At 32.7% G+C, this 24495-nt stretch overlaps 1 protein-coding gene across 1 annotated transcript in view; it reads left to right on the forward strand.

Moving 5' to 3' along the window:
• Nucleotides 1–24495, forward strand: part of LOC111622776 (stress-induced-phosphoprotein 1-like) — a 49291-nt gene that overhangs the window by 9491 nt on the left and 15305 nt on the right. The window contains exon 2 of the mRNA XM_023365198.1: nucleotides 13438–13647. Coding sequence (XP_023220966.1) covers nucleotides 13438–13647 — 210 coding nt within the window. The remainder of the gene's footprint in view (nucleotides 1–13437; nucleotides 13648–24495) is intronic.

Consider the following 24495-nt stretch of genomic DNA (forward strand, 5'->3'; position numbering starts at 1 on the left):
GTTTCCAGACTAATTAGAGAATTTTTACGTTTAGTCAAACGAACTATTTTCAACGTTTCTGGAACGTTTACAATCGTTCTATAATCAAACCAATATTTGAATTTTATGTTCGAATTTAATTCGAATATTGTTTGAATTTAATTCGAACAAAACATTCGAAATAGAAAACCACTTTCAGCCTCATATCTCCCGCACCCTTATAGCTATCGAGATGCAACCACCCCTATGCACTTGGATGACTTGGGGCTACCGCCACATACAAACACCATTCACGTGCGATGTGTAGTTTTGGCGAAAAAGTGAAATATAGGGACATACATGTCCATTTTTTATATATATATATAGATATAGATATAGATAGATATATGGTTGGTCTTTACTAAAATACTGAAAGACTCGAATCTAAACAGTACTCTGCTGAACCAAAAGAACAGGTGAGATTCCAAAGAGAACTTAGCATGGCAGATTACATCAAAACAATCATAGAATTCTTTGCCATAAAGAGTATGGATTGCAACTTTCTGCAATATGCTTCTTGTCTAGTCTTGTGTTTAATTATACTATCACTATAATGGCTTTTCCTTTCCTTTTTCGCTAGACTTATTACACCATCAGTCAGAGAGGGGACAAACTTTAGAAAATCATATCTTTATTTCCCTGAAGAGTATGCATTTCGGACATTAAGTCCATTTTCAACTTTGTGCGATATAGATGAATATGAGAAGTATAGGAAATTGTGACGATGGATACAATGTGGATGATGATATTTTAACAGTGCACTTATTTTACTTCATCATTCTATTTTATTACTTTACAGTAATACTTCAGGTTTCATTGACTTCGGTTATTGTCAATTTTTTTCACAAAAAATTTATATTGGTTTTCATTAGTTGCCTTGGATATCGTTGACATTTCCATGTATCCTCACTGCTAATTTTGAGAAACCACGCGTTTTCCTGCTCAGTGTGATGTTTCTTGTTGTGTGAGCATTACCCCATGCATCTAGCCAAAACAATAGGCGTATTCAAAATCTCAGCATGCAACCAGCACCTCTGTTCAAAATCTCAGATAACTTCTGATTGCTGCAAGCATCTTTTTTGGTGCTCGATACACCAGCAAACAAGATGGCAGTCACAATGATGATCGTAAGAGCTCTATTTTGTGTTGACAGTTTAGAATTTTATTTATTTGTTGATGAATAAACCCTGAATAAATTAATATTCAGTTAGTACATTAATAAAATATTTTAATACACTAGTATATTTATGTAAGACTTCACATAATTTTTTTGTTGTTAAAATGTAATCTAGGATTGATTTAATTATTTAAACACCTACAGAAATTTAAAAAATTTTTATCTCTATTTCTCTTTTTGAAATATTCATTTCTCATTAAGCTGTTCTCATTAAATAAGTTCAAAAATAAATTTAACATAATGTGGAAGTCTACATCATTCTCCATTTTTATTGTTTTTCCTCTCCCAAAATTCCTGGATATCAGCGTTTGTGTTCTCCAGAAAAAGCCAGCAATTGCGATACTTCCAGCAGCATTGCACTAGATTGATGCTGAGATTTTGAATACACGCAATTCCATTGCTTTCCTTTTAGCTGCATCATGGGAAATGCCACGTTAAATGTTCATTTATTCTTTACATTAGTCTTTTATATTTATTTTATATTAATTTCTTATTGTTTTTAGTATTAAACACTATTTATTGTCTATAAAATGTGTTTCTGGTATGTATTTTGGAGTGTCTAGAACCAATTAATTGGATTTATATTGATTCATATGGAGACAATTGCCTCAGTTTTCATTGGTTTCGATTTTGCTGATTGTCTTAGGACGGATTATCAATGAAAACTGAGGTATCACTGTATTAGTTTTACAGTATACAATGTCACAGTTTTAAATTTTATAGTTTTAACTGTGTTCTTTATTGTTTGCCTTACAATGTTATGTATCAAACTGTTGTATTTGCTCAAATACCTGTTAATCAATAATCATTATCCATATTGTATCCATTGTCACAATTTCCTGTACTTCTCATAATCATTTATATCACACAGAATTGAAAAGGGACTTGATGTCCGAAATGCATACTCTTCAGGGAAATACAGATATGATATTCTAAAGTTTGTCCTCTCTCTGACTGATGGTGTAATAAGTCTAGTGAAAATGGAAAAACTGTTATAGTGCTAGTATAATTGAATTACAACTTTGTTTTGCCTTTAGTCAAATCTTTTTTAGTAGTATCTTCTAGCTAAATAAAGCAAGCTGTAAAAAACAAAATTTGTAAACATGAGGTTGACGACAGCATTGGTATCATTTACCATCTTGAATATTGTATGCATGTGCTGAAATGTAAACAGATTGTCAGTTGTGCGGTGGTTTTGCCATGCAGCCAAGATGTATTTTCAACATTGCTTTTTGGTGTAGTGCTGCATGTGTGCATCCTCCCTTAATTATGCATTGTTATGAATTCAAGAGAACAATTTGTAATACTCTTAAATTAACAATCTACCATCAATAAAAAATTTTCAAAATATTTCAACTCTTTCTGAACCTCTTATAATTACTTTTTGCAGCCTCACTTTAAGGGCAGGTATTAACAAACTAGTCTAAAAATAAAAACAAAGTGCAAAAACTTATAAATACAGTAGAGGGTCATTTATTTGAATCAATTGAGGACTGGGGTTGTTTGGATAACTGATTATGTACGAAAAAATATATTAACCTATCCCATGTTGAAATATTTCTCCATTGCATGTCTCTTCGCATTGAATTTTCATCGATGTTAAGCCTAACGTAAATTTTTATAATAATAATAATCGTGGCTACTGTATCGTTAAAAATTATTTCTTTATTTTGTACAAACAAATATTGAAAAATATAAAAACAAATAAAAATTATACTTTAGAAGTTAAGAATATGTGGAACCCATATATCAAGCTTTGAAACGAAACAAATTTGTTTCAAGTAATCATAAACAGTTTAATTTGACAAAATTAATCTCTTAGTGATTTCACGTGTTGTTGTTTGGCAATTTGCTTCAATCAGTGCCTTTGTTTTGTTTTCATTGGCTTCAACTGGCCGTCCAGAATGTGGTGCATCTTCAATATTGAAATTGCCAGAACGAAATTTTGTAAACCAGTTTTGGCACTGTCGTTCTGTCAACACATCATCTCCATACATGTACCCCAATTTTTTCCTTGCTTGAACAGCATTTTGATTTTTTGATAATAAAAAAGCAAAATATGCCAAAAATGATGCTTTTGATCTTCCATGTTTGATGGGACACAAAAAATAAAGAATTTCACAAAATCAAACAAAACTTTTTCCAAATAAGCCTTAAAATGCTAGCTGTCAAAATATATATAGATAATACAGTTTAGAATGAAAATGGCAGGAAAAATACGAATAATCTGTCTAGTGGTAAAAAAACGAACTTACTTTCTGAACAACCTAATAAACTTGCCAACTGGAACGCATTCAGTTGACCAGCTTTCGGATAAATGACGCTCTACTGTACTTGAAATTTAAATTCTACCATTAGTTTTAAATAAATAAATGACACTTCCGTGTTGCAGCGTTACTAACAGCAATTTGTTAAAATTCAGATGTACTTGCAAGTACTGTACTTTCAACAGCTTACAGCCATCATCCTCAGGCGAAAATCGAATATATTTATTATTGAATTATCAGTTTTTTTAATGGACTTTTCAAATTACGTAATGCACGTAGATGGAATATAGCAGTGTTCTTCAACCAGTGTGCCGTCACAAGGTGAAATGTGTGACATGAACTTTTACATGATTCTATTAATTTCAGTTTTTATTTATATATTTTTATCACAGTTGTTGTGTTTCTTATGCTTCTATTTCATTCACTGATGAAATAAAATGATGTTAAAGCAATAAAACACATATGTCATTCCAGTACGTGCTTATTCTTTTGGAGTTATATATTGGACTCGCACAGATCTTAAGCAACTCCAAATGAAAACAAGAATAACACTTACTAAGCATGAACAACATTATCCTAAGTCTGCCATAGAAAGATTAACTCTTCCATGTAAAGATGGCGGACGTGGCCTGATTGACATAGTTAACCATCACTACAAATAAATACAGTCACTGCGAGAGTTTTTCTACAAGAAAAGAGAAACATCACAGTTACATAAAGCAGTAACTCTAGCAGACTCAAATAACACACCATTAAACTTACACTCACATCATACAGACTTGACACAACATATAAAAAGCATAGACACCATTAGGCAATCGTGAGCTCAAAAGACATTCTTACGACCTGGCCCAGATTTTGTTGACAAAACTGTGTCAAACAGCTGGTTAGATCGGGGATGCCTCTTTGGAGAGACGGAAGGATTCATGATTGCCATACAGGATCAGGATATAAATACTAAAAAACACTTGCCTATTCATCAGAAAACACATGCTCAAAGCAGGGGTGCACAACCTGCGGCCCGCGGGCCGTATGTGGCCCGCGGACGGTACAGGCCAAATCCCTTCTTTCGAAGTTTCTAAGTGTAGAACTTTTTCCCTTTCACAAAGTCATTAGCACCCAACTGTTTTATGACTTTCCCTGAGGAGAGAAATGGGGGATTGTTCTATAAATAAGTCTATTTTTAGCTAATATTTTCTGCTTTANAAAAATTAGAAAATTAAGCCTCGTTTAAATACTGGCTCCCTTTCATGGTCAAGCCAGTGTTGCCAGCTAAAACATGTAAAAATACTATTAAAGTAGCCAAGACATAGCCAAATATTGTAGCGCCACATCACTAGCAGACATTTGAATTTGCCAACTAGAATGTGGTCGGTTAACCGACGTGATGGTTGACCGGGGGTCGAATAATTGATGCTCTACTGTATAATAAAAACCCAAAAGTAGAACTAGTAATAATGAATATGTGTGAATAAATAAATGAGCAGTTATTTATTGTGACATCAACACAAATGCTGATCAAGTTTTAATCATGTTTTTAATTTATTTAATTTAAAATATATTCTTTCCACTTCAAATTAGTACTGTAGTGTCTTGCCCCTGTACATCATACTTTTCCTTTAACAATAGTCATGTTGGTCATCTATTAAATTAATTAACAGCTTTCAGGGGAAGTTTTGAATTGAAATTCCAGTTTGCATTAGAAGTTTTTACGTAGTTAATCAGGGCCGCCCTGCCCCTAAAAGGTTTCCATAACTGATCTCGTCTTTCATCTATCTAACTCTTAGATTAAGGAAAGACAGGCGGACAACAGTGGGACAACTTTCAACAAGCAAATTATTGCTTGTTGAAAGATTCTAAAATAAACTTTTGTGAGGATCGAATCCAGACTTTCAGTATATTTATATCATTACATCATAATATCACATCGTACCTATACTTTCCTTGAATAACTGTCAACTTTTACACTTAGGAGCTAAACATCTGTTAAGTTTTCAGGCCTAATAATGACGCTTTCTCATCATCTTTCGACCTAATATCTCGACTTCAACGTTACATCATTGGAACAGAACAACAAAGTGAGGCAGTCGTCCTCGAAGAGATCAGTCTCAAGTTCCGTATCTTTTTCGTGTGCATTGTGCTTTTCACTGGACCATTGGACTTATTTAAGCGCCTATTCTCTGGATTAACATTGACTTAAAATACTTGATTGCCTAACTGGACTAACTTCGTTGTCAAGACCTACTAGCAACTCACTAAAACTCGAGGTATTTATAGCCACGCGCAAATTCTGTAAACTCTCTCTCAAGAAGCGCAGAACTGTAACCAAAATTTTAGACCCATTTTAATGTCTATTATATATATATATCTAATATCAATTGTAGCAAAGATCTCTAACAGCTAGCATATTTAAAATTGATATATTTTATATCCTGTATGGCCTATNCATTAATCACTTGGAGGTCCGGCCCCCAGTCAGTAAACTTAATCCTAATTTGGCCCTTCTTCAGAAAAGGTGCATCCGTGCTCAAAGATACAACATTCACAAATGACATATGCAGAAAATCAGAAAATCTCACATCATGCCAGAAACCATACAACACATCACATCTGGTTGCAAGCTCTTGGCACAGACAGATAATTTACATAGACATAATCAAGTAGCAAATACATCAAGAGCTTGCAAAGAAGCACAAATTATTAGACATCCATGTTCAACAGACAGTATTGGAAAACAACATGCACAAAATGTACTACAACAGCCATAATCACAGATAAAACAATTTAGCACAAAAGACAAGACATCCCACTCATTGACAAACACAATAAAATCATATAAATTATAGATATCTGTTCCAAACACTCACAATATACAAAACACGTGCAGTGAAAAAATCAGGAAGTACACAGAACTCGCCCAGGAAATAAAGCATCTATGGAGGATGGATAGGGTGCTTATTGTACTTGTCGTTCTCTCCTCTAAAGGTGTCATACCACACACGCTACACAAAAGCCTGGAAACATTACAATTGAGTAGAAATACATATATCACACTACAGAAGGCCACTATATTGAATACATATCACATTGTTAGGAAATTCCTGAATACAGATACACACTGACACACTTATTTAATTTTTGTCTTGTTTTGGTTACTATGCCTTGACTCTGATCTGGCATAGTACACAGCCATCGGTGTCAACTGAGTATAACTCACAAAACTGAACATAATAATAGGTTTATGGCATTACGAAATTCCACTAATAGTATCGTATCATATATGTTTTTGAGGGGAATAACATTTGGTGTGCCATGTTGAGTCATTTTGAGTCATAGGTGTGCCACGAGTAGAAAAACGTTGCGGAACACTGGAATATAGAATAAAACATTAAAATTGAAATAATTAAATGTTTTTATAGAAATGTGCTGTAATGACATAATCTCTCCAAAAATACATAAATAGCTAACAATGGTGCTGTGTGTAGCTGTGGTATAAATTAGAACACAAAGTTATAACTTGGATTGTTTAAATATACAGGTAACCCCCATGTAACACGGCACTTCTATAGCACGGTTCACTCTGACACGGTTCGAGAAATGGATAAAACCCTCGTACAACATGAAATGTAATACATTTTTACATACTGAAGTACTAATAGTTCAGGAAAATTATTATTTTCGTGAACTATTAGTACTTCAGTGTGTAAATTTTCTTTTCTCGTCTCCATACACATGGTCCTTTGCGAAAATTGTTTCAATTTTGCCAGATCTCAACGCTTCTGGTGTTGCCAGATGTTTTTCCCTTATTCCGTAAGTGCTTAGCACCATATAAGGAAATTTATAAAGATCTTTTAACTAGAAGCAAGCAATCTAAAATTACATACACTTTTTGCAAAAGGTAAAGCATGAATCTGAAAATAATGCAGAAAAATGCTCAGAGGATAACGATAACTTGCCAAAAATAAAACGCTCTCGGTTAATAGTGCTTTTAGTGATGACAAAGAAAACATTGTTTAATTTATATTAATATGTATCACTTAAGAAAATTTTAATAAAGATATTTAACTTAATTATGAAAATATAGTAGCATGTTTTTTAATTTTTGGAACCTAACCCTCCTTTTCATACTAGTTCTTTGATTCGCATAACACGGCAATTTTTTGGAACGTAACTACCGTGTTATACGGGGGTTACCTGTAGTGCAAAATAGATGTGCTATATTATTACTGTGATGGGTAGCACATAGCATTTGTCTGCATGGAATTGAAAGTGTTACTCTGTGAAAAGCCTGTAAGTATTTAATTTTTCACATCTAACAACTTGGGTTTTTTCATTTCTGAATGGTACTTTCTTAATTCTAATAAGTGTTTACTAGTAGCTAAGTAGATAAAACCACTGAACGCCAGTAATCTGTCATGGGTTTGTGCATGGCCAACTGGCTGGCTATGTGAAGTTTTCCAGGGTTTTTTCACTTTAGTAACATCTAAATAAGGACCAGCTTCACATAAAAGTCTTCTTGGGATGCATCCCCTCGTCAGATTGCTTGCATATCATGTTGCTGTAACCAAATAAATCAAGCTAATTCTATTAATTTTTCTATAAATGCAATATTTACGAGAATGTATTTCCCATGTAGTTTATACATTTCATTGCATAAATATAAACAGTTTATCATCACATAAAAGCAATTCTTCTGGCATTTTTTACAAGTTTTTTTTTAAACAAAGTGATGTGAACTTTTTCGCACATTAAAGTTAGCAACTTTGATCTTGTGCGGGCCACCACAATGTATTCAACACTGATCACTTTTTAAATATTAATGGTAGACTAGTATTAATTAGTAGTTGTTGATCATCCTCTCTTCCAGGAGGTGGTCAATTACCACTTTTGATTGAATTACAGTGATACCTTGGTTTTCGTTGTTAATCTGTCTAAAAACAATCGGCAAAATCCAAAACTGACGAAAACTTAGGCAATTAATTTCCATATGAATCAATGTAAATCCAATTAATTTGTTCTAGACATTCCAAAATACAAAACTGAAAATACATTTTATACAGAATAAATATAGCATTTAATAGGAAAAACAATTAGAAATTAATATAAAATGAATATAAAAGATTAATATGATGGCCTCCAAAACAGAATTGGCATCTAACTGTTTTTGATTGATCCAAATTAATAATAACTGTTTAACGTCTTCAATTGTTTGTAATTTCTGTTTTGTTAGCACATTCACTCCTTTCGCTATATTAGCCTCCTTTTTTGCCACAATGTAACTTATTGTGGATGACATCTTCCTGTACATGCAGCTGATTTTAGCAATCTTAATCTGCTTGCATAGTTTTCAATGGTTTCCTTTGAATTGAATTGATTTTGTTCCTGGCTTTCTTCAAAGGGCTGCTGGCTTTGGAAAATTTCTGTTTCCATGATGAAGTTAAAAGGAAAGGAAAGAAATGGAATTGTTTGGCTAGATGTACAGGGTAATGCTCACACAACACCACACTAAGCAGGAAAACATGAATCACCTTTTGTTTTTGCAAAATTAGTAATGACGTCACGTAGGCATGCCAACGAAAACTGAGACAAATTTTTTATGGAAAAAATCAGCGATAACCAAAGTCAATGAAAACTGAGACATTACTTTACTTCAATCCCTTTCTGAAACAGTCTCTTCTTTCTATCGGATCCAATGGTATGGTGGCATTTGAATAGAAAAATTACACAATACAAAGTTACTGGCAAGCACAGAATGTTTTAAGTGGTTTTCAGAGGTGCCAAGTTTAAATATTTGGTCTGTTTTTTTGTGAAATTTGATTTGTTGACAGACTACTATTTGATATTTGGCTGTGAATGGTACAGTTTCTTAGAGATAACATTAGAAAAAATTATGATATCTTAAAAACATTTAAGCTATATTTTCAATTCCTGTCTATTTGACCAATGAATTTGTGCCATTTTATACCATCCAAGTATTGCAATAAATGTGACAATGGTAGGCTAAAATAACCAAACTATTTGGTTTTCATTTTAATATTTGTTATTTCATAGTATTTAATTTATATAACTACAAAGGTTATCTTACATTAGACTTTATTACACCAAGTGACCAATCTAACAAATTTTTTAAAAAATTTTATTCTTTTACTGTACACAATTTAAAGAATTTTTTAAAATGTGTTAGATTGGTCACTTGGTGTGATAAATCCTTATGTAAGATAACCTTTGTAGTTATATAAATTAAATACTATAATATAATAGAAGGTTAGAAGTATGAAATAATCTAATAAACTTAATGTTTGTTATTACTTTTTGCTCGGGCAATGCTGGGCTTATCTGCTAGTATATATGTACCGTAACATACATACTAGCCTGAAGTTCAGCCAGTTTCTGAATTAGTTAGCCATTTTGCACTTTGGCCAAGAAGAGTGGCCAATGTCCAATGTACAGTGATACCTCTGTTCGTCGATAATCCGTCCAAAAACAATTGGCAAAATCCTAAACCGATGAAAACCGAAGCAATTATTTTCATATGAATTAATGTAAATCCAATTAATTTGTTCTAGAAACTTCAAAATACATACCAGAAACACATTTTATAGAGAATAAATAGTGTTTAATACTGAAAACAATAAGAAATTAATATGAAATGAATATAAAAGTCTAATGTAAAGAATAAATGAATGTTTAACATGACATTCAAATGGCTGCTGGCTGTGGAAACTTTCATTGATCCGATGATGAAGCTACAAGGGAAAGAAACAATGGAATTGTTTGGCTTTTTTTAATCTCTGCCCTGTGGGCACTAAGAGGGCCTCTTTTAGCAAGCCCGTTATGGGTTCTGTCAGGCCCACAATGGGGCGGCAGCTGGGTGGTGAGTGACTGGGCCCAACATATCTGGACAGACCACTCCCGAAAAATTCTTGAGGATTTTTCGACCCATGCACATTAGATCCCAGAGCAGTAGGCTGCCACCTTTGACCACTCGGCCTTCCGGTTGTCATAGAAGAATTGTTTGGCTAAATGCAAGGGGAGGTAATTCTCACACAAGGAGAAACAACACCACACTGAGCAAGAAAATGCATGGGTCACTTTTTGTTTTTGCAAAATTAGCAGTGAGGTTACATGGGCACACCAATGAAATCCAAGGCAACCAATGAAAACCGAAAATTGACAATAAACGAATTCAAGATAGAAAAATTTAAGTTATGACAACAGTGGAAGCATTTGGGAAGCTGCATGTAAATAGGAACAATAGGGCATGTAGACCGAAAACCAAGGTATTACTGTACTTGAAATGACTAGTTTATAAGCTACTTTGGCCGGCCATTTCGCAAAGTGGTGGGAAATTTCTGGCCAAAATTTGATATGCTGATGCCAAGACTGTTTGGTGCCATGCACATGCTAGCAAGGAAGGTGCCACATTGTGACAATGATATTCCACATGTCTGCTGCTTTTTGGAGAAGGTCCTGCCTCTGTGACTTGTTCTTATTATTCTGACATAATGGTTTCATTGTGAGTACAGTATTCCTTGTATTTCTATAATATTCTATATGAATACTTTGAGTTCAAAGGTTAAGTTGTAGGGCACATAAAAATGTGTGTTGTGGGGTATATGTGATGACGCACATTGCTGGAAGGAATGTGCGTCACCTGAGCACTAATTATGCTCAGGTTAATAAATGATGCACAAATTATGCTCAGGTTAATAAATGTGCGTCACCCTTCACTAATTATGCTGAGGTTAATAAATGATGTTTGCTACAACATGTTTTTCTTCAAAGGAATGTATTAAATTAACAACAGAACACAGTTTACTGGGGCTGTATCCCATGTAACAATATTGCAGTTTCAAATATTCATAATTGCTATTCCATAGATTGTCTCATAGCTACCTACATGGGACAGATATGCTGGGTGAAGTTGGACTACACATAAATGCGAAACCATCATTTGATATGTAAATCAGGTTCTCTGATACTTTTGAATATGTTGCCGCAAATAATAGCAGGATCCTCATCAGAAACAAATATGGCATTTTTATAGAGGACATTAAATTGGCAAAAGCAAAGCAGAAAAAAAAAAGTGTTGACTATCATTGAAAAGAAAATATGATGTTATTGAAGTTGATGGCAAAGAAACACTTATTGTGCCAATAACAGGACACAATAGTGGTATTCTGTACTATGTGCATACAGAAGAATTTTTCAACATATTACACAATACCCATTTGAAAATTGGGCATGGATGGTCGCACAATTAAGTACAAAAATGTCACCAAAGAAGCCATTACATTGTACTGTACCTCCACTTATGCAAGCCATGTCAGACCAAATTGTCAAATCCCAAAAGAGTTCTAATTTCTAAAACTTTGATGTTTAAAGAATTTAATTCAAGATGCCAGGTAGATCTTACAGACATGCAAAGTAACCATGACGACAAGTACTAGTTTATACTCAATTATCAGGATCATTTAACCAAGTTTATATTATTGCAACCTCTGAAAAGCAAAAGAACAGAAGTTGCTTACCAGCTACTTGATATCTTCACACTATAGGTGCTCCAAGTGGGCTTAAATCAAATAATGGGAGAAAATTTGCAAATCAGGTTATAAATGAACTAAAGAACATATGGCCTGAACTGAAACTAGTACATGGAAAACCGAGGCATAACCAAAGCAAAGATTCTGTTGAACGTGCCAACCAGGATGTTCAGAATATGATGACGACATGGATGCAAGTAAATAAATCAACACATTGGGCTAAGGGGCTCTGATTTATTTAATTCATGAAGAACTGTTCTTTTTACCAAAGCGTTTAGCAGTTGCCTTATGAGGCCATGTTTGGCTGCAAAGCAAAAGTGGGGCTTAGAATCTCAAATCTGATCAGAAAGGTTGTAGATAATTTACTTATAAACAACCACGACTTTTTTCTTCAGACTTTGGCCATTCGCCCCATGCCATTTCGCAAACTGGTCAGCCAAATCTCAAAATCAAGAAATGATCGGACATTGGCCATTTTCCAATTTGGCCAGACATTTCCCACTTTTGCCGTAACATATATATATATTTAACACAAATAAAATAGAAATTATCTGTAAATATATATATTTTTAGTTACTAGAAGTTTTATGAAGGCTTTTTTACTATTTGTGCACATAAATGTATTATTTTTATTTTACTGCACTCTTAGAACCTATAACCGGTGTGTGATATTTAAAAAAAAAAAAAAAAAAGGATAAAGATCACCACAAATGTTTTTGAACCGCTGTGAGTTCTTCCTCAGGTGTGAAATTGAATTACTGATGGGACAGAGCAAACTGTTAAAGGAAGGTCACGATACTTCAACTAGACAAACACACGTGTCTCATGTAACACCTTCTAATTGTTTCTTGAATTTCCTTTAACAGTTTGCTCTGTCCCATCGGTAATTCAGTTTCAAACCTGAAGAAGAACTCACAGCAGTTCAAAAACGTTTGTGGTGATCTTTATCCCTTTTTTTTATATATATATATATATATATCACATTGGTTATAGGTTTTAAGAGTGTAGTATTTAACACATCCTGGTGTTTTGTAGTTAGTATAGTGTATTTTTATTTTACATATACAATTTATTATGGGAACATATTTTTCCAAAGTCAAATAAATTACAGTACAATCACTCTCACATTCTCTCAAATGGATTTTTTATTATATATTATAAAAATTTAATTATAAGGATTGAATTTAAATATAATAAATGAATATTCCATATAAAATATAGTCAGATTTAAATTATATATGTATAAGTTTTTAATGAAATTTATTCTATTTTCTTCGTATTACAGAGAAACTATTAAAATTTCAAATAGAATTAAAATTTGATGTTAACATTGCCTAACATAATTTTTATAATTTTAATCAACAAATTTAAATAGAAAAATATGCATTCATACTTTCATTTTTAAAAAATATAATTTCTAAAATTTGTTTAGGTAAATACCTTGAAAGACCAAGGAAATGCTGCATTAAATGCTGGAAAACTTGATGATGCTGTAGCATTTTATACTGATGCTATTAAGTTAGATCCATCCAATCATGTCCTCTACAGTAATCGCAGTGCTGCATATGCAAAAGCAGAAAAATTTAAAGAAGCATTAGATGATGCAGAAAAAACTATAAGTTGTAAACCAGATTGGAGTAAGGTCTGTATATTGAATATTTATAGTATTATATATTGTCTTATATTTAGTGATTGGAAGAAATTATATACAGTAGTATTGTACAGGATTGATATATATGTAGGCTATTTTATTTTTTCAAGCTCCGATGGTCCATAAAAAAAAAAGACAAGTGTAAATAACAAAATGAATTTATTACCAAAAGTTAGGTACAAACATGGTTACTTTTTAACATAATCACTGTGAAGATTGAGGCATTTATCATATCTGTGGATGAGCTTTTCCATATCCTTGTTATAGAATGTTGCCGCCAATAACTTGAGATGGGCCCTAACTTTTTTTTTTTTTTAAGATTATCATTAGTCTTGAACCTCTGCCCTCCTAGCCACTTTTCCTGTTCAGGAAAGAGGTGGAATTCGCTCAGCACTAAATTGGGGCTATATGCTGCGTGTTTAAAGGTGGTGAAGAATCTTTCAGACTTCCACCCAGCTTAAAACTTTTTAATGTGTGAAGACTTCCACCTCTTTCCTGAACTGAAAACGGGGCTAGCAGGGCAGAGGTTTGAGACTAATGAACTAATGATGATCTTCAAAACAACATTGTTAAAGCCATCTCAATTCACTGGTGGCAACATTCTATGATAAGGGGATGGAAAAGCTTGTCCACAGATAAGACAAATTCCTCAATCTTCATGGTGATTATGTCGAAAAGTAACCATATTTGTACCTAACTTTTGGTAACAAATTCATTTTGTTACTTACACTTGTCTGTTTTCTGGACCATCAGAACTTTAAAAAAACAGCTCTTGTATGTATATACAGTAGTGTTCACTTATAACAAACCTGCTAATAACAAACTCTTGACTATAACTAATCAATTTTAAAAGTATGAATGACACACTCATAAGAGCAGTGCAATTTTTTATTTATTTTTTTGGCTACAACAAACCTGTATATAACAAAGAATATTTGGATTTAAAAAAATGTAAGTTATTGTTTATAACAGATTATGCATACAAAGAATACTCTTGAGATTTTACTAGGATTTTTAAATAAAAACTTTCCTGTAACATAATGGGAGTGACATGAAAGGATTAACTATTGTAACTAATTTCAATGTACACATTTATCACTAATGCACATTAATTTCGATGCACACAACAAATTTTTCATTATAAATTTAAGTTTTTATTCTCTTTCTGTAAGCTATCAGGTTTCTTATTTCACTAAGGTATTTTCTGAGGTTCATTTACCTAGCCATTAACAATAAACTTAGAAATTTACACTGTCAAGGATTTTCATTTGTTAGTGCTGTAATCTTAAATGTTATTTTTGATCTGTTATTAACAGTTAAATGATTTTGTTTGATTTCTCACCCATTTAACTCTTGGAAATTGAAAGTATGCTTTAGATTGGTTAGAAAATTTCAACTGTAAATACAGTATTTCAAATTTGAATTTCAAAATCAAGCTGTCTCAAAATTTAAAATTTATGCTGTTATCAGTTAGAAACATTCTGTTTACTAATGTTGGTCATAAAGAATAATGAACTGTGTGTAATGTTGAGGCATATCGATTCTTGCTATTGCTAAGTTGGAATTACAAAGTGCTGTGCTTAAGTCCTTGTGAAATATGACGACTCAAAGTGCTAATCAGTGTAAACAGGAACGTAAGTCATTTATGTTACAGACTAAATATGAAATTAATAAAAGGTTGAAAAGCAGTGTAAAGCAAAGCAAATTATGTAAAGAAATGAATAACTAAATTGACAATTGATACCATTTGGAAGGAAAAAGACAAACTTGCAAGTGTTCAAATGTGATAATTCAAAAAAACTTAGAAAATTAGCATATGATGAATTAGATAAAGTATTGTCAAAATGGTTTTCTCAACAGAGAGTTAAGTTCTGGTGCTATCAGTGGTGCTGTATTGCAGTCAAAAATGGAACAGTTAGAATCAAATTGGAAAAGAGTACTGAGTTTAAATGCAGTAGAAGTTGAATTGAGAGATTTAAAAAAAAAAAAAAAAAAACATGTATTGGAAGCCAAAAAATTGTTGGAGAAGTGGCTGCAGTAAATATGGACATGGTAGAAGACTAGTTGCAAAACAAGTGACCCAAAAGAGAAAATTTTCAAGATTTTGATATCTAATCCAGATGAAATGAGTCTGTTTTATAAGCTTACACCAAATAGGATACTAAAATTCAAAGGAGAAAGCTGTGCAGGAGGAAAATTATCTAAAGAAAGAATTACTATTCTACTAGCAGCAAATCTTGTGGGAATGGAAAAGAGGAAATTGTTAGTAATCAGCAAATGAAAAATCCAAGATGTTTCAAAAATTGATGGCTACCAGTAAACTACAAATCTAACCAAAAAGCTTGGATGACCTCTAACATTTTCTGTGATATATTGTGAGAATGGGATGAAGAATTGAGAAAAAAGAAATGAAAAATTTTATTATTGATTGACAACTGTCCGACACATCCTGACATCAAGAATTTATGTTGCATTACACTGGTGCTCATGCTGCCTAATATACATTCAAAACTACAGTCTTTATATCAAGGGGTTATACACAGATTTAAAAAGAATTCTCCTTCTAATAGCAAAGAATTGTTTTCTATAAATCTTGATACAATTGATACAATAAACTTTGTCCATATGGCATGGAAAAATGTATCAGTGCAAACAATAGCAAATTGTTTTCAACATGCTTGCTTTCTACAAACTAATGGAGAAGACTTTGATTTAGGTGACGACATTCCAATCAATGAACTTTTTAAAAGTAAACTTACAAATGAAACAAAAGATGTTCAAGATGTGCTCCCTCTGCAGATGCATTTTCTGACAATGATTTTGAAGAATATGTCAGAGTTGATGACAATATTGTATGTAGAACAATGTAAACAATGTTATAAATAGAAAACTTTTGACTGATGATGATATAGCTTCAGTGTCTTTCAAAAATAATGAAATTAGTTAGGATGATGATGATGATACAACTTACACAGATAGTGTCGATGCTCTGATATTGCCAATTTCTGAAGTTTTGCAAAACACTATTATTATTTGAGAGTTTTTCTGAGGTGAAATTGTGTATTACAGAATGCTGTGCAACTAGCAAAAATAGACAAACAAAAATAACTGACTTTTTTAAGCAGCCATGTGCATTCATATTGATGTTTTAACATGCAACTTCCTATGTAATAATTTGTTACATTTTATTTTTGAGACATTAAACTTTGGCTGTTCAAAATTAGACTAAGTTTTATTTTTTATCTGATATAATGAACATTGGTTATAAACAGACACTATCATATATATATTTGTTTTTGTAGAGGATTGGGATTTGTACTGTACTCTACATGCATCCAATGGATTGTACAAAGATAATTCTGATCATCAATACACACTATTTTACTACATATACTGAATTTTATAATATTTTATTATGAAAATCTGTGTGTGTTTATGGTATACATACAGTAAAAATATAAGTAAAATGTTCTAAGCATATTTTACCATTTTTCTATTTATTGTAAATTGTTGCATATCTAGGCAGACATTTGAAAATACTTGGGTGGAACACAAATTTATGCATAATTTTTTTTTATGTGCCACTTCTGGACTGCAGTTCCTGCAAGACAAGAGTATCAAGTATAATTAACTTAATGATTCAGTTCTTAAATATTTTTGTCATTATACATTTAACTTTTAAAATATACATTCAATGTTCAGAAAATGGATTAATTTGTTATAAAGATTTTGTTAATTAACTGTAAATTTGAGTTTTTTTAATGTCCAATATGAACACTAATAAAAATGAACTGAAGTATGAAAACTTCTGAGATTTTTCAGCAAAAGTATTTTTATTAGTTTTAAATATTTCTTATCAAACACCTTCAAATATCTGTAACACATTCAATTTTAAATTAAAATGCTTATGATATTCTTTAATTGAGCAGAGCTCTGCATAAGTCAGAAAGTGTTTTGTCTGTGATCATAGATTAAAACAATTGCACAACCACTAAATATGATTTTTTGCAAATATAGTAAAGCATATTCAAAACAGAAACCTGCCTAAATGGGAAAAATTCTTAGGAATGCAGTGACTATCTGATAACAAGAAACCTGTTCAAAATGGAAACTTGTCAGACTGGAAAAAATATTTGATACCATAAGAGTCCAGTTTACATAGGTTTTACTGTATGTACAACTTGGTAAGGTTGGTGTTGTGATGAAGGTGGAATTTTTAAATTTGATTTGTAGGCTGAGGTACTAAAGGTCAAAATGTGCCATGTCTCTGGGCTGATTGCTGGTTGTGTGTTACATGTTAATCAAGTTTCCAATTGCTGTCAATTTACATTGATCTCTACAACAATTTTTTTTAATCTTAGATTTACAGTAGAGCGTCATTTATCTGAATCAATTGGGGAATGGGGTTGTTCATATAACTGATTATGTATGAAAAAATATAACCTATCCCACGTTGAAATTTTTCTCCGTTGCATGTCGCTTCGCGTTGAATTTTCATCGATGTTAAGCCTAACAAAAACTTTTTAAAATAATAATTGTGGCTATTGTATCATTAAAAATTATTTTTTTATTTTGTACAAATAAAATAAATATATTGAAAAATATAAAAACAAAAAAATATATACTTTAGAAGTTGATCTATTATCAAAAACGTTCAATTCAATACGACACACAGTCCTCAGGAAAACATCACACACCAACAAAAAAAAATATTGGAGTAGCCCAAGATATAGCCAAAGATTGCAGTGCCACAGCACTAGCGAAAATTTAAGTTTGCCGACTGGAATGCTTTCGGATAAAAGATGCTCTACTGTAAATCTGTTTTAAAATGCTTTTTTACAGTTTTAGCTTTCTACATTGCAGAGCTCAGTTTTCTTTCTCTAGAAAATACCTAATGTATGTAACCTGGAAATGATTCGTAAAGCAAATGAAAACATTTGTTTTCAGCATAAATGTTTATTGTTAAACTCAGTGCAAACTCTAGTTCATTTGGAAGCAAACTTGCTGGAGGCAATATTGAACAAAATTTGATTATCATATGTTTCAATCATTAACTGCATGGTTATTGATTTGATATCACTCTACATCATACCATTTAGGTGGAAAATAGGAGTTCCCTTCAACAACTCTTGGATCAAACATGTTGGATTTTTGGGTAACAATTGGGTGATAGTCATGTGCATTTGAAAGTTTGTGAAAAAGGAACATGCACTGTAAGCCATAAACAAGTCTTGCATGTGTTTGTGCTGTGGTCTTTTCTTGTTTCATCAATGGCTTTGCTATGCTGGGATTATAAATCAGAAAGCTGTATGATAGATTTTCATAGATGTAAAAATATAAATACCTTTATTGATTTTATTGAAATTATAAAAGTTATGTACATATAATGGCAAATCCATTCTCTATCAAGTCCCTGTTTTCATTCATTTGTTAAATTTCACCAAATAGTCTATAAATAGAAGCAGCCAAAGCTAACATCAAAAAATGGTCATTGCCATTTTACAAACAAACTACCAAGCAATAGTTCATACATGGGTAGATGAAATATTCACTGGTTTTTTACAACTGTGTCATGAATGATATCATAAGGGACAACATTGTCAGATTATTGGAGGAAAACAGATCCTAGCAATTATTTCTGACAGCAATCAAAAGCAATGACATCAACTAGTTTGTGCCAGATAAGGTTTCTAATTTCCCTGTCTTTTGCTTGTCCCAGGATATAATTAATTATTTTTAAGACATAAAATAAATCTTAGTCAAATGATATAATTATTTTTTATTTTTAAGTAACTTAATACATCCTGCAACCTCCAAAATAATAATAATAATAATGCTGTGTAAAACGTATGGTTAAAAATTACTTTCGAATTATGTAGAAATTTTCACAAATAGAAAAATTTATTAAAGTTTGTTGGAAACTACTTACAATAAAAATTCAAAGGAATTTTGTTTAAAATTTAAAGAAAAAAATAAACTTAAATCAAACTTCTAAGTTAGAAGGTAATTTTCATTATTTAAATAAAATGCAATACAGAATATTATTGTAAATTTTTATAATAAGATTTTAAAAAGCAAAGATGATCAATACTCCGATCACTCAATCTGTTTCTTAGTAATGAGAAGTCCTGCTACCAAGAATAATCTTTTCGATTCAATTGATGTGAGTGGAATCGTGATTAATGCATTTAAGAGAAGACAGATGTTATGTGTTTTTTCACCTGTAGCCTAGAAAATTTGTAGTTTGTTTTCTAGATGCATTACAGTACTTGTTAATGTTTTGCCGTGTTTCATATAAACAAAGACACTTTTAGTTTGTCCAACAATGTTTACTTGTAATTTATTAAAACAAAAGAATACACAGAGACTGCAGTTATTGAAGCTACTGGGCATGATTAAAACTTAAGACAGCATCAGCACAATTATTCGAGATATTACAGGTTCTGACAAGTAAAGAATTTTTAGGGTCTTGTCACAAATAGGCTACATATTGATTATTGACAATCTATGACATGCCATAATAAACAAAAATTTAAAAACATAATAAGTAGGTTTAAAATTAATGTATTCTTGACAGTTTATGGGTTAATTATACTTTCTATTTGCAAAAGTTCCTCAAGTTTAACACACAAAATAAGAGAAAGTGAACTTTTAAGAAATTTTCAGGATTTCCCGGAATCTTTCTCAGGTTAAAAAACTCCCGGGATCCTGTTGGAGAAAGCCTAGTGCAGGGCTTTAAAGTGGGGTTTTTTCCCCCAGCGGGTATTTAACATTGAATGAACTGTTAATAAATTTCAAGTTATACATTTTTTACTTTTTTAACATATTTTTAATGTCAGTCAATAAAGATCAGAATTTCTGATAACTGCAGGGATCGTTATGGAAAATTTAAAAAATTACCAACCGTCTCACCAGTATTAATTTTTTCACCATTTCAAATTATTTATTGCTACTAGTTTTACTTACTAATTAATGCAAGTGCTGGTAACCTTATCAGTTTGGAGTCTGGAAAGCAAAAATAGTGTGTTAAGCTGTCACTTAGAAATAGGAATTCTTTTTGAATAATTCTGAATAATAAATTTGATCACAGTACTTCAACAGTATTTCATAGGTTCTTTCATGTCAGAATTTTTATGCTTTAGTCTACTGAAAAAAGAAATCGAAGTGAAAAAATGTCACCCCAAATTTTCTATCAATTAATAAAAAATCCTCACTTTGGAAATGCTGGGTGGCATTGCATGAAAATTAGTTCTCAATGTCACTTGCTATTTTCCTGTTCAAAGTTGCTGTGTGATGTCATGACACCACTAAGAGTGTGGTGCATGAAACTCCCTTTGTACAGGAGCGTGACATTCTGCTATTTTTCCTGAAATTTGCTTTGTGATTCAATTTCATGCTGAATGTCAAAATAAGGCGACTAGGGTTTTATTGCCACTTTAATAAAAATATTGTCAAGTGACAATTTTGGTACTATGCAGTGTGACCCTTGAACTATGTTATTAATGTTGTATTGATAACAATAATTAAATAAGTTCCAAAATAATCATAGTAAGCAGATTCTATTGTGTATTTTTAAGATTCGAAAATGATACTGTGTATAATTATTATAAGTTAAATGAAGTTCAAAATTCTATGATAAATATTCAAATCAAATTTATTTAAATATAGAATTCTATTTTTATATATATTAGAAGTAAAATATTATTTACTAACAACAATTTAGATAATTTCAATTTATTATTATTATTATTATTATTGTTGTTGTGTTTAGTAGGTAATACTCGGTTTAAACCGGTGGCTGTGTACTATGCTGGACCAGAGTCAAGGCATAGCAACCAAAACAAAACTAAAATTAAATGTGTGTGTCAGTGTCAGTATTAAGGAATTTCCTAACAATGTGGCCTGTATTCAATGTAGTGGCCTTCTGTAGTGTGATGTATGTATTTCTACTCAATTGTAATGTTCCCAGGCTTTTGTGTAGCATGTGTGGTATCACACCTGTACAGGAGAGAACAACAGGTACAATAACTACCCTATCCATCCTCCACAGATGCCTTATTTCCTGGGCAAGTTCTGTGTACTTGCTAATTTTTTCAGTGCATGTGTTTTGTACATTGTGAGTGTTTGGAATGGCTATGTCTATAATGTATGTGATTTTATTGTGTTTGTCAATGAGTGTGATGTCTGGTCTGTTGTGGTAAATTGTTTTATCTGTGATTATGGCTCTGTCGTAGTACATTTTGTGCGTGTTGTTTTCCAATACTGTCTGTGGAATATACTTGTAGTATGGTTCGTGGATGTCTGCCAATTTGTGTTTCTTTGCAAGCTCTTGGTGTATTATATTTGCTACTTGATTGTGTCTATGTAAGTAATCTGTCTGTGCCAAGAGCTTGCAACCAGAAGTGATGTGTTGTATAGTTTCTGGCATGATGTGACATTTTCTGCATGTGTCATTTGTGAGTGTTGTATCTTTGAGTATGTGTTTTCTGTAGTTTTTAGTATTTATGACCTGATCCTGTATGGCAATCATGAATCCTTCCGTCTCCCCAAAGAGGCATCCCCGATCTAACCAGCTGTTTGACGCAGTTTTGTCAACAAAATCCTGGGCCAGGTCGTAAGGATGCCTGCCATGGAGAGCCTTTTGAGCCCATGATTGCTTAATGTTGTCTATGCTTTTTATATGTTGTGTCATGTCTGTATGTTGTGAGTGTAAGTTTAATGGTGTGTTATTTGAGTCTGCTAGAGTTACTGCTTTATGTAACTGTGATGTTTCTTGTTTCTTGTAGAAAAACTCTCGCAGTGACTGTATTTGTTTGTAGTGAAGGTTAACTATGTCAATCAGGCCACGTCCGCCTTCTTTACGTGGAAGGGTTAATCTTTCTGTGGCGGATTTAGGATGATGTTGTTTATGCTTAGTAAGTGTTGTTCTTGTTTTCCTTTGGAGTTGCTCGAGATCTGTGTGAGTCCAATGTATAACTCCAAAAGAGTATGTGAGTACTGGGATGACATATGTGTTTATTGCTTTAACTGTGTGTTTTGCATTTAACTGTGTTCTAAGTATAGCGTTTAACCTACTTTGGTATTCTTTAATTAATCGTTGCTTTATTTGTGTATGTTCTGTTAGTTTGGCCTGTTGGAATCCTAAGTACTTGTAGAACTCGCCCTCTTCCATGGATTCAATAACGTCTCCATTTCCAAGTGCAAAATCTTCTTTCTTCAGGATTCCTTTTTCTATGTGAAGTTTTTTGCATTTGTCTAGGCCAAACTCCATTTGTATGTCCTTAGTGTATGAATGTGTGATTTGTAGGAGTTGATGAAGTTGTTTTTGTGTGGATGCATAAAGTTTTATGTCGTCCATGTACATGAGATGTGAGAGTGTAAACTGTGTTGTTTTTTCGTGTCTGATATTGTAGCCGTATTGCGTGTTGTTTAACATGTTGGATAATGGATTCAGGGCTAGGCAGAACCAGAGAGGACTCAAGGAATCTCCTTGAAAAATTCCTCGCCTAATGAATATTTCGTTTGTTTGTATGGAAGTGTTACTAACCCTGAGATGTAGTGTTGTTCTCCAGTGCTGCATAGTGTTTTCGAAGAATGCAATGAGTGATGGATGTATTTTGTACATGTGTAGAATATGTAGCAGCCAACTGTGTGGAACACTGTCGAATGCTTTTCTGTAGTCTATATATGCCATGTGTATGTTTCTGTGTTGTTTGTGTGCTTGCCGTAGAATGACTGAATCTATGAGTAACTGTTCTTTGCATCCCCTGTGATTTCTACGGCAACCTTTTTGTTGTTCTGTAAGAATGTCGTGTTCTTCAACATGTTTGTATATTTTGTTTGTGATACAGGATGTCAATAATTTGTAGAGTGTTGGAAGACATGTAATTGGTCTGTATTGTGTGGGGTCTGTGGTTTTGTTGTTTTTAGGTTTCATGTAGGTGATGCCCTGAGTAAGAAATTTTGGCATGTCTTGTGGATTGATGATGATGTGTGTTAGATGTTTAGCTAGTTCCTGGTGCAGTGATGTAAACTTTTTGTACCAGAAATTGTGAATGTTGTCTACACCAGGTGTCTTCCAGTTGTGTGTTCTGTTAACAGCGTAGCGAATGTCGTGTATGTTTATTTCAGCACAGGGCATAGTTGGTATGTTGTGCAAGTTTCTGTTCTCCTCCTCGATCCAGCCTGCATCAGCATTGTGTGTAACAGCATTGGACCAAAGAGAAGACCAATAAGTTGTGAGTTCTTCTTCTGTTGGTGTGCCACTGTGCTGTGTATCAGTGTTTGTTTTGGTACTGATTTGTCTGTAGAAAAGTTTTTCATTGTTTGTGAATAATTTATTTTGTTGTTTTCGTAGTGTACATGTTTTGTATCGTTTGAGTCTACGTGCTTTGGCTGCGAGTTTTTGTTTTAGTGTATCGATGTATTCTGTAATGTGTGTGTTGTGATGTTCATGTTTTGTGTGTGTTTTGATTTTCTTGAAAATGTTTTTGAGTTGTTTCTTTAATTTGGGTGTTATGTTGTTTTTAGTGTATTGTGTCAGCCTGCCTAATTGCTGTCTAATGTCATTTATTTGTGTTTCTATTCTTCTCTGCCAGGCAGGCTTGTGATAGAATTGTGTTTTGTGTGTGTCTGTCTGTGAGTGTATTTTCAGTCCATGGTGTGTTACTACTGTGACTGCCCCAGCATAAACTAATGTATGAATGTCTGAGAGTGTAGAAATTGAATGAATGTAGTTTGGTAGTAAGTGAGTGTTTACATAATTTAGTGTTTTTCCTACTACCTTTGACGTGTTGATTTTCGGTATTCGTGGTCTTTGTGTGGGATCTGTACCTGTAT

The sequence above is a fragment of the Centruroides sculpturatus genome, unplaced genomic scaffold (assembly GCF_000671375.1).
Source record: "Centruroides sculpturatus isolate CEXI.00-Female unplaced genomic scaffold, Cexi_2.0 scaffold157, whole genome shotgun sequence".
In the NCBI taxonomy this organism is placed as follows: Eukaryota; Metazoa; Arthropoda; class Arachnida; order Scorpiones; family Buthidae; genus Centruroides; species Centruroides sculpturatus.